Below are 14,447 nucleotides of genomic sequence, written 5' to 3' on the forward strand. Positions count from 1 at the left end.
ATCTTTTGTAGAAAAACTTGCAGCTGGGGGAGTATTACAAGCTAAGTCGAAGCTTGTAAATGTTTTATGAGCAGGGAAAACACTCTTGAGCTCCAACACAACCCCGAAGTTGAAAGGAACTTTAAATGAAGAAACTGATCGAATCGTCGTCGAAGGTTAAGACAATAACAACTAAGACAACAACAACAAAGACAACAACAAATGGCAGATGATCAACTAAACTAGAACATTGCTCAGAAATTAGCTAACGCTGCCCCAAATCCAATCCTGATGGAAAATAACAGTATGCGTCCAATGCGAGAGTATGCATTAACTATGTTGTATGACTTCTCACCAGGGATCATAAACCTGATGCCAGATGAACGAGATTCGATATGAAGTCTGTAATGCTTCAGATGCTTCAAACTGTAGGTCAGTTTAGAGGTGGCCGTGGTGAAGATCCACATGCCCACATGAAACGCTTCCTAGAAACGTGCAACTTGTTTGTGATTCCTGGAATTAGTCCAGAAGCTATTAGACTCTCTTTATTTCTCTATTCTCTCCACGATGATGCAAAGCAATGGGTAAGTTCCTTGGAACCTGGTGAGATAACAACATGGGAGAAATTAGTGGAAAAGTTCATGCAGAAGTACTTCCCTCCAACCACTAACGCAAGGAGGCTTAGAGAAATCATGAACTTCGAACAAGGAGAGTTTGATACATTGAGTGCCACATGGGAATGCTTCAAAGGATTAGTCAAGAACTATCCTAACCACGGACTACCTTTAACTGTTCAAATGGAAACCTTTTATAGGGGTTGAACTGAGCTTTTCAAATGGCAGCTGGCGGCATAATGGATAAGTCCTACAATGAAGCTAAGGAAATACTAGATCGCATCACCAAACACAATATGGAATGGATAGACGATACTTACGATGCTAGAACGAACAATAAGAGGTGTTCTCAGAGTGTGAACAATGTTGATTCAAACGCAATAGCCATACTCTCTGAAAAACCTTTTGCAAACTTTATCATTAGGAAATGCAGCTCGTACTCAAAAAGTGAATCAAGTGGACACATTCGTACATCCCATGGTTAGCTGTGTGGGCTATGGAGAACCTCACTCCTATAATGATTGCTAACAGAATCCATAATTAGTCTATTTTATCAAGAACAACCCATTCTCGAACACTTACAACCTTGAATGGAGAAACCATCCAAATTTTTCCTGGGGAGGTCACCAGCAAGAACAACATCAACTGAGGGCAAACCTACAGCAAAGGCAGGGACCGCTGCCTAGATTCCAGTCATCACGGCAACCTCAGCATCAATCCTTCAATAGAGGTGTTCAGGCATCGAGTTCAACTTCTTCGCCTGAAAATCTCTTGAAGGAGTACATGACCTAGAATGACACATTGTTAAAGAGCCAGGCATCATCTATCAAGAACTTGGAGATGCAAGTGGGACAAATTGCTAGTAAACTGAAGAATCGGCCGCAATGAGTGCTACCAAGAAATACGAAAACCCCTGGAAGTAATAATGGAAAGGAGCATTGTCATGCAGTGACATTGCGAAGTGGTAGATCTCTAGTAGAGAATATGAACCCAAGAAATAATAATCCTTCAACAAATGAGCACACAACAAACACAAAGGAATTTGAAGATCAAGAAGAAAGAACACCTGAAGCTATAAGTCATTCTGAATCGAGCACATCAAACGTAGGGTTGCCTGTGGTGCAACTGAATGCACCATTTCCTAGACGCTTGTAGATAAAGAATAATGAGCAGCAATTCAGGCGTTTCCTAAAGATCCTAAGGCATTTGCACATTAATATTCCCCTTATGGAAGTCATGGCGCTGACGCAGGAATGCAATACGTTGATCAATAAAAAAATTCCTGAGAAGTAGAAGGATCCGGGAAGCTTTACAGTCCCTTGCTCAATTGGAGGGATAAATGTAGGTAATGCATTGTGCGATCTAAGAGCCAGCATTAACCTCATGCCCCTTTTAGTTTTCAAGAAGTTAGGAATTAGTGGAGCGCAACCCACTTCTGTGATGCTTCAGCTTGCTAACAGGATAATCACATACCTAGAAGGAAAAATTGAAGACGTTTTAGTGAAGGTTGACAAGTTTATATTCCCAACAGATTTCATTATCTTAGATTATGAAGTAGACGAGATGTTCCAATCATCCTTGGACATCCATTTCTTGCCATTGGGAAGGTATTGATAGACGTACACAAGAGAGAACTGACTATGCGCGTGGACAACTAGGAAGCAAAATTTAATTGCTGAACGCATTGAAGTTCCCAGATGATGAACAATGTCAACCTAACAGTCCAATTGAGTTGTCTGATGAAGAAGAAATGGACCAAGTCTACGAGGTACATGCGTTGGGGGAAACCATAAGAAAATTTGAGCCACCAGGTCTGAATGAGCGGTAAACCAAACCAATGTGGCCATCTTTAGAAGAACCACCAACACTGGAACTGAAACCTTTACCTCATCACTGAAAATATGCTTTTCTTGGATCCAATAACATTTTGCCTATATTATTTCAGCCAATCTTTCTAAGCCTAACGAGTGTTCTCTTTTGTAGATGTTGAGAAGGCATATGCGTGCAATCGGGTGGACGTTGGTTGATATTCATGGTATCAACCCATCCTACTGCATGCAGAAGATTCAGCTAAAGGAAGGGAAAATTGGATCGATCGAGCCTCATTGTAGGCTAAATCCTATAATGAAAGAAGTAGTGAAGAAAAAATCATCAAGTGGCTTGACGCAGGGGTAATTTACCCTATCTCTGACAGTAGTTGGGTGAGCCTAGTCCAATGAGTTCCCAAAAAGGGAGGCACCACTGTGATAGTTAACAGCAACAATGAACTCATTCCCTCGAGAACTGTCACAGGGTGGAGAATATGCATGGACTACAGGAAGCTCAATGCATCGACAAAGAAAGACTACTTCCCTCTTCCCTTCATTGATAAAATGCTTGACCGACTAACTGGCAAAGAATTTTATTGTTTCTTAGATGGATACTCCTGATATAACCAATTCTTATTGACCCTGAAGACCAAGAGAAAACAACATTCACATGCCCTTTTGGAACATTCGCATTCAAACGCATGCCCTTCGGGCTATGTAACGCATCAAGGGCTTTCCAGAGATGCATGATGGCAATTTTCTCTGAATTTTTAGAATAGACCGTTGAAGTTTTTATGGATGATTTTTCTATTTTTGGGGACTTCTTTCAATCCTGCCTAGACAACTTAGAAGTTGTTCTTGCACGATACAAGAAAACAAATCTTGTTCTGAATTGGGAGAAATGTCACTTCATGGTGACTGAAGGCGTTGTCTTGGGACACAAGGTTTCCAAAGCAAGATTAGAAGTTGATGAAGAAAAAATTGATGTTATAGCCAAACTTCCCTCACATTCGAATGTTAAAGCACTACGAAGCTTCTTAGGCCACATAGGTTTCTACAGAAGATTTGTGAAAGGATTCTCTCAAATTGCATGACCTCTGAGCACATGGTTAGAATTAAACAGGCCCTATATATTTAACGAAGACTGCATCAATGTATTCGATACATTGAAGTATGTGTTAACAACAGCTCTGATACTGATAGCCCCGGACTGAATGCAACCCTTCATTTAGATGTGCGATGTGAGTGATGTAACCATTGGAGCCATGTTAGGGCAGAAAAAAAGGAAATCTGATACATCTCATCTCTTATATGTAAAAAACATTAAACAAGTCTCAGAAACATTATACCACTACTGAAAAGGAGATGTTGGCGGTAGTGTTCAGTATTGAGAAGTTCAGAGCATATTTGGTTGGTGCAGCAGCAACAATCTATATGGATCACTTCACTATAAAGTTTCCGATGGACGAAAAGGACACAAAACCAAGGTTGATTAAATGGGTACTATTATTACAAGAATTTAATGTTGAGATCAAAGACAGAAAGGGAACCGAGAATTAGGTAGCTGATCACCTATCAAGGCTGGAAAACAAGGAAATATAGGAAAAACAACCTGAAATCAAATATGTGTTCCCTGATGAACACCTGCTTAAAATTAAAGACGGGGAACCATGGTATGCTAACTTTGTTAATTATTTAACCATAAAATAGTTCCCTAAGAACTTCAATGCACAACAGAAGAAATGGCTTATTCATAACAAAAAGTTCTATTTTTGGGATGAACCGTTTCTCTACAAGCAAGGTCCTGGCTCCATTATGCGTCGATGTGTTCTAGAAGTTGAAACACAACGCATCCTTGCTGAATGTCATGACTCACCTTATGGGGGTCATTTCAGAGGGCAAAGAACTGCTGAAAAAGTTCTTCAAAGTGGGTATTTCTAGCCCACCCTTTTCAAGGACACTAGGGAGTATGTGCTGAAATGTGATCCCTATCAACGCATTGGAAATATTTCTTCAAGGGATACTGATAACTTGTAGAAATACAAGTTATTTTTGCTTTTAAATTGGAACAACTAAGGTTTTTAATGATAAATTCTCCTCATTTTTAGAATAAATGGATGGATTTATTCAAACATTATCAAACTCATGCAAAATAAGTTTCATTACTAAATATCGCGACACTAACGCATTGTATTACAAGATTTCAACGCAAGGATTAATGCTAATGCATTAGACAAGTGCCGCAGGAAAAACTCTAACGCATGGGCCATGCGTCGGAGGGAGTTCAACGTAGAGAAGATTCATTGCTTCAGGCTGATTGTGTCACATCACCACTTGCAAGTATGGTCACTTGCAGCAGGCGGCGTCTGAAAAGCTTCTGAGAGTTAGGTGGCTAATTAGGGCATAGACTTTAATGTTGACCAGGACATGGACTTTAATGCTACCCATTCACCAAGTGGACGTGACCAACACCTATAAATAGATGAAGTCCCTCCAGAGTTAAGAAGTTCGGAAATTATCAAGATCCTTACTCTCTGTGTATTGTAGTCATAGTTTTAGTTCTGTAGAGGTTGTGCTGTGGTGCTAGACGATCAGAAAGGTTGAGAACCACCACCATCGCCGGTCAGGGAGCGGAGGAAGCTAATCTTGAAAAAGACACTTCATCCAATTCCTAAACAAGTGATTGTACACAACGAGATTGAGCCAAAGAAATACAAGAGATTGTATTCTTTGGCTTGACTCAGTTTCCTTCTTCTCATTTATCACTTTCATTCCATTTGCCATTGTTTATTTCTTGTTTATGTTGAACGCATTAATAATTTATGCCAAACTTCATACCAACGCTCAAGCCAACTTGACAAATTGGTAAAAAGCGTCTTTAACATAGATTGTTTGAAAGAATAACTAAGCTGCATCAAGTAGGACGCCTAGTACAGCTAGAGATAGACTTACTGGTATCTATTACATTCTATGTTAGACGCATGCATCCTAGAGATAGGTTTTGTATGTTATTTGCAATGAGAAATGTTGAATGAAGTCTAACGCATGACCAAAAGATAAGCAAGTCACTCCATCTCATCCATATCACAACCTAGTTTGTGTACATTCATCTTAGACCGACGCGTCCACTTACATTAAACTCCATTCTCACATGATCCATCACTAACTACTCAAATCTTTTGCATCTCTTGCATAGGCACAGCAATTTAGTGTAAATAACACATTTATCACATTTATTTAGGAAAACCTCTACAGTAGATACAACGCAAGGTCTACGTTTGGTTAACTGAATCCCTGAGTTCGACCCTGAACTTACCAGGAACCTAAATTAGATTTACACTTGGGTCTGGTTTAGGAAAACTTGAACGTCATTAGAAGGAGTTGTGTGAGTTCTGTACATATATCTAACGCCCAACGCATTACAATTATTTAAACGCATTAAAGTATAACGCATGACTTATAATTGGACCTTATTTCTCCAATTTATTTTATACAATACACTTCTAGAGAAAATCACGATAGCAACGAACAGATACTATGCCTTTGAACAACATATTGGAAGTTGAGTTGTTTGATGTATAGGGCATTGATTTTATGGGACCTTTCCATCTATCTTGCGGACAACAATACCTTTTGTTAGCAGTCGATTATGTATCAAAGTGGGTCGAAGCTGTAGCGTATGCCAAGAATGATGCGGCAACCGTTTCAAAATTTCTTACCAGAAACATTTTCACACGCTTTGGAATGCCTAGGGCGCTGATAAGTGATGAAGGTACACATTTCATTAACCGTATTATTTTTAAATTACTTGCTAAATATAATGTCAGGCACAAAATCGCTACCACATACCACCCCCAAACCAACGATTAAGTGGAAGTATCTAACAGAGAGATCAAATCTATATTGGAAAAAGAGGTCAACGCATCCACGAAAGATTGGGCACAAATGCTGGATGAGGCACTATGAGCTTACAGAACTGCCTACAAGACGCCAATAGGTATGTCTCCCTATTCTTTGGTATTTGGAAAAGCATGCCACTTACCATTGGAATTGGAGTACAAAGCATTTTGGGCAGTAAGAAGCTAAACTTGAATTTATAGATTGTTGGTGAACAACGCAAGCTGCAACTCAACGAGCTCGATAAGTGGCAGCTGACCAAGCATTAGCATGACCAATGTATCGGTAAGAAAGAACTTTATATAGGTCAAAAGGTCTTGCTATCTATCGCGTTTGCGATTGTTCCCAAGAAAATTGAAGTCCAAGTGGTCAGGTCCATTCATTGCAAAAACAATCTTTCCTCATGGAGCTTTGGCACTTACACGAGAGGATGGCATTAATGCATTCAAGGTAAATGGGCAGTGGGTGAAACCTTACCTTGAAGGAAATCTAGAACGTAAAAAATCATCCTTCAAACTACGTGAAGCTATCTGAAGCTCGCATTGAAGCCTACCTGCGTTTGATTAGACACATATTCCAGGGACGCTTCCTCTTCCTCTTTTTTTTTTTTGCCTTATGTATTTTATGCTATTGATTTGCTATTCGATTCTTGATTAAATTTCTGCTTGCTTTGATTCTTTCTTTGATTGCTTTTTATTAATTCACAAAAAAAGCTTCTTTTTTAATGTTTGTTCAAACTGACTTAACAAGTAAATGCATTAAAATTAGATCAACGCATCACCATGCGTTAGAAGTTAAAAAGGTGCTCTTAGGGGGGATCAACCACTCGAGTGTTTAGAAGCCCAAGACGCGTCTCTTCACATTCGCAATTAATGGGCAGCCTAAATGTCCCAATCGACTGACACATCATAGTTGTCCTTTTGCCTCTCTCTCCTAGGTTGGTCTATAAAAAGGCTTCCAAACCCTTTACCTTCTTATTCTTCATTTTCCCCGAAGCCCTCTATATTTCAAAAGGAAATCGCCCAGCCCTCACCGTCCGACCAAGTAGCTGCTTCATTCAAAGCTCCGATCATCCATCAACCTCGCAATTTCGGATGCCTCGGACAGTCAAAATCACTCGATGAGCTTCGCTGGAGACTCACCAATAAGATTTTTTTCTTCTTCGTCCATTTCAATATCGTCTGCCTCTTTCTCTTCCCTCATGTCGAAGGCCCCCCATTTTAGCCAAGCAACGAGGCAGTTCTTCTTCCATTTCTCGAAGGTCGTCTCAACCTAAAACGGCCAAAAGACCTGCTCCGACCACAACCCTCATGCGCGCTTTGGCATTGTCCAAAAACCCCAAACCTCAACTAGACCTGAACCTTCCACTCCAACCTTTCCAATACCCCAACCTACTCCATCCAAGTCATGACGACAACTTACGTCCAAACGACCTATCTCATCTTCTATCGCACGACCATATAGAAAGCTTGGCCCACCACTAACCATCTAAAAAATCACCCTTTTTGTGTCAACGTATGAACCAATCCCAAAGCATCTCCACACCGCTCCATCACCTGCCATGCGTCCATTGACCCCCCTCTCCATTCAACCCTTGGCCACAATTTTTTTTCTAAGGGAGGCCAAGCCAGCCAAGCTACCAACCTTCCTCACCCATCATCAACTCTTTTCCCAGTTCGCTGCATACCCCTTCAGTAACCACTTCTATCACTCCACCAGCAACCCTCCTAGCTCTGACAGTCCTACATTAGAGTGCAATCCAATAGACCCCACAGAGCTGGCTCAAAGAGATGAGCAAGAGGTTTTTGGACCCATTTTAGCTAGTTTAGACCCTAGGCAAATGGACGAGATGGATCAAATGATGCGTCCAGAGTCAACCAACACATCAGCCAAGGTAATGGAGGAGGCTGAACGTTATGCAAATTTTTTGGAAGCGGAATTGGAAGAAGAAGAAAATAAAGAAAAAGAGAGAGAAGTCAGCCCTGACACATCGCATCCTCAACAATCTGATGCGAAAGGTGGGCCATCAAAAAGAAAAATAAGGCCAATTATGGATGAAGATGATGAGGATGAAAAGCATTGCACCTGGCCCAGTAGGTGTAACGCATGAACATTGCTTCGACTCAAGTACGACAGAACGTAGGCTCGAAAAGTATAGGCCTGCACATTAAGGGAAAAGAAAAACAACACTATAAAAGGAATTAAAAAGAAATTAAGGGGACTAGCTCGGGAGGCGAGACAGTTTGCAGCTGGGAAAAGAAAGGTGACAACTGCGTCACAAAGGCAAGTGAAGGGAAGAAAATGCCAATTTAATGACATATTGATAGAGAAAGGATTCTTCCCCGAACACAACCTATCGCCTGCATACATAACAGACACAGTAGACGCAATGGGCTGGCGTGAGCTATCTGTTGGTCCTACAAGGATTTGGGCTGATCTGGTCCACCGCTTTTACAAGAGTGAGTTTGATGAGAAGAAGGATGCGATCCTTGTCAACAACACTTTGGTAGCTTCTCTACTAGAAATATTAATGAAGTTCTCGACTCAAATAATACCCCAGACGTAGAAGGAAACTGCATCCTAGAGCAGCCAACTTCAGATCATTTAAAAGATGCATTAAGAGTAGTGGCCAAACCTGGAAGCCAATGGTAGATTTCAAGAACGAGAGTTATGATCTTGGCTTCCAGGAACCACACTAGATGCGAACCTGTGGTTGTACTTGATCAAGAACCACATCATGTCAATAATGCATGATGAGACGGTCTCCAAAGAACGCATCTTGGCCATTTAATGTATTATGCAGTGCATCCCCCTTGACATTGGAAAAATTATAGTAGATCAGATCAAGTTGTCAAGGTGAAGCCACACTACCAGTTGTATTTCCTGTGGCTTATTTATGCACTATGCAAACACTCGGGCCTCTCTCTGAGGGATGACCATGAAGAGGTCGATGGTCTTATGGATATCAAGTTAATTAGGCGTTTGCTCGTGGTTCACCAAATCAACCTGCCTTACCACTCAAAACTAGGGCAGCAAAGCCTTGACCTTCTAAACATGCGACAAAGAAAAGACGCGTCCAGGAAGTGGAACACAGCGATGATGCTTCGGTAAATAAAGAATTTAAAGCGGAGCAATGTTGAAGCACGAGGAAACGTACCTCAATTTAAACTTGGCTCTCCCTGCCCTAACTTTACCCTCACCAGTCGATGAACCAATTGATCTAACGCATCATGCTGAGACAAACGAAGATCAAATTGGCGAGACTTTTAGCCTCTGTCCTTCTCCTTTACAATCTCTTGTTTTGCCCTCCTTCATCGCTCCATCCAGAAACGAAGATCAAATTGGGTTAGGAACAAGTAACGCGTAACATTCAGAAGACCCGATTGAGGAGACACATGAAACTCAAGCCCCACCTCTAGCGTAGACCAACATGGATGAGCTGAAAGTGTTCGTCCAAGAATAAATCAGACCGTCGGCTACATCCATGGAAGTAATCCACATGCAGATGGCTACCTTGCAGCACTAGAATGTGGTACTAAGGGATTATATGTTGCAACTAATGCAGAAAATGCAGAACCAGTTCAATTTCATGACGCAATACATTAACCAAGTCCTTATGGGGATGTTTGCCTTGCTCCTTCTGCCTGCACCTGATCAACCCTCTACGCTTCATGGATGAAGACCCTGCACCTGAACGTAGGGATGATGTGCCAGCACATAAGCAATTTGGGAGTGTTGTTTGTGTTTTGTGAATTTTAATTAATCTTTTGTAGAAATTAGTTTTGTATGAAGTAATCCCAATACATTTCTTTTAAGTATTGAGTGAAATGTTTCATTTTTCATCCTTGTGTGTTAGGGAACTGATTCTTATTAATTCTCTGATTATGTAATCGGTCGGCACAATAGCTAAACGAAGGTTGAGTTCTTTATTAAACGATAACGTCAAACAGAACTAAACGATCATTTACAATTGCCACTTGATTGTTTACCAATCCTATACGATTGCTAAGGATTACTAGACGATTGCTTACAAAATATCTCTGCGATCGCGTACAAACTCCTATACGATCGCTTAGAAACTATTACACGATCACTTATAGATTACAACACGATCACCTACCACTACTACACGATCGTTGGCCCCTCGCTATACGATCACTTAGAAGAAGTAAATGACAGACAGGGCACCTCGATAGAAACTACACAATGGAACACTCGGGTCTCCCACTCTCAAGAGCAACCCTTTTCCACTTCTAAAATACCAATACCCGCCTTTTTGTTTCTTCCTTCTTTTAAATGATCAGCTTTGAACAAACTTTCAGTTGCGGTTTTCAACCTCCCTAACGGACTCAACCGTCGGCATCAACGTTTTTTCCAACCTTTCACTCCTTTTTCTTTGAGTAAAGTGCCTATCATTACCTCCCCCCTCTACCTTTACCTTGTCCTCAAGGTAAAATTCAGGAAACTGGTTTTGGAAGTCATCGAGCACCTCCCATGTTGCCTCATGTTTCGGTAAACTTTCCACTTTACCAACATTTCACGTCCCCGCTATGGTAGCCTTGACCTAGAGCTCAAAACAACTTCTGGCTTCGACAACCAAATGTGATTTTCATTGACCAAGGGATCCACAGACAACTCCCCCTGAGGCTGGCCAACCAGCTTCTTTAGCTGTGAGACATGAAACACGGGATGTATAGACACCGTAGAGGGAAGGTTCAATTTGAAGGCCACCATGCCCACTCTATCGACCACCTGATATGATCCATAGTACTTGGGAGATAATTTTACATACTTCTTTTATCGAACTGAAATTTGACAATAAGGTCGTAACTTCAACCACATCGAATCACCAATCTGAAATTCAACATCACGATGTTTCATGTCAGCAAACTTCTTCATTTTCTCTTGAGCCTTCCACAAATGATCCTTGAGCACACGTAACGCCTCAACTTTGTCTCTCATCTGTTGATCTAAAGTTGCATTGGCAGTACAATCATCACCATAATAAACCAGCACTAGGGGTTGTCTTCCATACATAATCTGAAAAGGAGAGAAACCAGTAGAAACGTTATATGTCGTATTATACCAATATTCTGCCCAATGCAACCAGTTGATCCACTCTCTCGGCTGCCCTCCACAAAAACACCTGAGATACATCTCTACACTATGATTCACCACTTCTGTCTGACCATCCGACTGCAGATGATAGGTTGTGCTGTGGTGGAGCTTAGTACCTGTCAATCGGAATAACTCCTGCCAAAAGTGACTCACAAACACCTTATCCCTATCCGACACAATTGACTTCGGCACACCGTGAAGTTTAACTATTTCTTTACAAAATGTATCAGCTACAATACCAGCATTAAAAGGGTGCTTCAATGGCAGAAAGTGAGCATATTTACTCAATAGATCCACGAATACTAAGATCACTTCATATCCTCTCGCCTTTGGTAAGCCTTCAATAAAATCTGTTGAAATGTCTGCCCACACAACATCAGGTATAGGCATGCCAATCCAGCTGGTGATAATGCTAAGAACTTATTCTTCTGGCAAACGATACATTCCTCCACATACCTCTTAACAGTTGTTTTCATGCCTTCCCAATCAACTCCCCTGTTATTCTCTTGTATGTTCTCAAAAATCCAGAATGACCACCAAACACCGAGTCATGATTCGTATGCAAGATTATAGGAATCAACGAAGAGGAGCTAGAGAGAAATAACCTCCTTTTATACTTCAACACACCCTATTGTATAGAAAAATCCTGCACCCCATCCTCTTTCTTCAGTACACGCTCTTTAATTCTCTATAACCGATCATTGAGCTCAACTTCCTTCTAAATCACAATTATATCAATAAGAGTAAGAGCTGATATTTGAGCCAGTTGAGCCTCGATCTCCACCCTAGATAAGGCATTCGCGACACCATTCTCCAATCTGTGTCGGTATATCATCTCAAAGTCATAGCCAAGTAACTTAGCTACCAAATTCTGATACTGTGGTTGTATCGTCCTCTGTTCCAACAGAAATTTCAGAGCCTTCTGATCGGTCTTGATAATAAATCGTCGTCCTAACAAATAAGGACGCCACCGCTGCACGATCATTACAACTGCCAACAATTCCCTCTCATACACTGGTTTCACGTGATCCCGCAATGACAGAGTGTGACTGTAAAAAGCGATTGACTGCTTCTGTTGCACCAACACCGCGCCTATGCCATATCTGAGTGCATCAATCTCCACCTCAAATGGTCTACTAAAATCAGGAAGTGCCAACACTGGTAACATCATCATGATTGTTTTGAGCTTCTCAAAAGCCAATTGAGCATCCTCTGTCCATCGGAACGTTTCGCCCTTCAATATTTGTGTCAAAGCTACGGCTATACTGCCATAATTTTGCACAAACCTTCGATGGTAACCAGACAAGCCCAAGAATCCCCGCACCTCCTTCATTGTCTTAAGTACTGTCTCTTGCAAACTGACAATTCTTTTGATTAGCGTAGAGCTCGTTCTCCCTTAAGACTGTTATTACTACTTCTAAATGCTGCAAGTGTTCTTCAAAGTTTCGACTATATACCAATATATCATCAAAGAAGACTAACACAAAGTGGCACAAATACGGTTTGAATATGTGGTTCATCAATGCTTGAAAATTAGAATGTGCATTAGTTAAACCGAAGGGCATTACCAAAAATTCATACTGTCCCTCGTGTGTCTGGAAGGCTGTCTTCTCCAAATCCCTCGGATCATTCGAATTTGATGATATCTGGACTTCAAATCTAGCTTCGAAAAGTAGGCAACTCCATATAACTCATCGAAAAGCTCTTCTACCATAGGGATTGGAAATTTATTCTGAATAGTAGTAGTGTTAAGGGCACGGTAATCTGTCAAAAACTCCATCCTCCATCATTCTTTTTAACTAATAGAACAGAACTTGAGTATGGATTGGTGCTCGGTCGAATGATACTCGAGTCCAACATTTCCTCCACTAGTTTCTCCATCTCGGCCTTTTGATGGTATGCATATCTATACAGTCAAACGTTTATGGGACTAGTTCCTTCCTTCAGGTGAATGTGATGCTCAATATTTCAACGAGGAGGTAACTCTCCAGGCTATTCAAACACATCTTGAAATTGATGAAGCAAATTTGACAAGGGTTTCAATATTGATTCAACTGTTCTGTTTCCTTCTTGCTCATCAAATATCTCATCTCCATTCAACAATCTACATTCAACCAAGAATCCTTGTTCTTCGGCCTCCCACGTTTTTACCATACATTTTAGACTAATCCTTGATCTTGCAGAGTTATCTTCCTACCCTCATAAATAAATGTCATTGTAAGACTTCGCCAATCAACCTCTATTTTTCCCAAGGAATGTAACCACTGCATTCCCAAAATCACATCCACACTCCCCAACTCCAATGGCAAAAAACTATCGCACACATTACAATCACCCAGCTTCATTTCCATATTCTGACAGAACCCCTTTCTATGCACCGCAGTGCTTGATCCCAGAACAACTATATAATTGGTCGTATCCGTGACATTCAACTACAGACGATTCACCAGGCCTTCTGTTATGAAGTTGTGTGTAGCACCACAATCTATCAGCACCATGATAGATTCTCCCCCGATGACCCCTTTAATCTTCATCGTCCGTGGATTAGTTAATCCCAAGACCGAATTCACAGACAGTTCAGCAATTGGCGAAAGTTCTTCGCTCATCCTTAACATATTTAGCTCTAATGTCTCTTTTGCAACTTCATCGTCTTCACACAATTCCCATTCTTCTCCAGACGCCTGAACTAAAAGTAATCTCAATTCTCTCAATTCCCGCCCTCTGCACCGATGCCCGACAGTGTACTTTTCATCGCACTAGAAATAGAGTCTTTTTCTCTCTTTGACTAGAATTTTGCATCCGTTAATCAACTTGCTAAAATGTCTCTCCGATTTTCATTATTTGTTGCTCCTCATAAGGTAATAGTCCTCATTGGAAAGGACTCTCTAGTTTTCCCTCCTTTCTTTAGTCCACCCCCGGCTCCTGGTTTATTCACATTATCACTATTGAATTTCGAAGAGTTTGAGTTTTGGAACTTACCTCTGTATGTTCGCACTCGTCCCGCTTCCACCCGCACGTTTTCTCTATCTTC

The 14,447-nt window shown here is 41.0% G+C and overlaps 1 protein-coding gene across 1 annotated transcript; it reads left to right on the forward strand.

Annotated features, from left to right (window-relative positions):
- The first annotated feature begins 374 nt into the window (after nt 1–374).
- LOC150031919 (uncharacterized) lies at nt 375–800 on the forward strand. Its single transcript, XM_090308323.1, has one exon. The coding sequence runs from the start codon at nt 375–377 to the stop codon at nt 798–800; it is 426 nt and encodes a 141-aa protein (XP_090164449.1).
- The last annotated feature ends 13,647 nt before the right edge of the window (nt 801–14,447 follow it).

The sequence above is a fragment of the Benincasa hispida genome, chromosome 12 (assembly GCF_027475165.1).
Source record: "Benincasa hispida cultivar pf3 chromosome 12, pf3_genome.v1.1, whole genome shotgun sequence".
NCBI classification, from domain to species: Eukaryota; Viridiplantae; Streptophyta; class Magnoliopsida; order Cucurbitales; family Cucurbitaceae; genus Benincasa; species Benincasa hispida.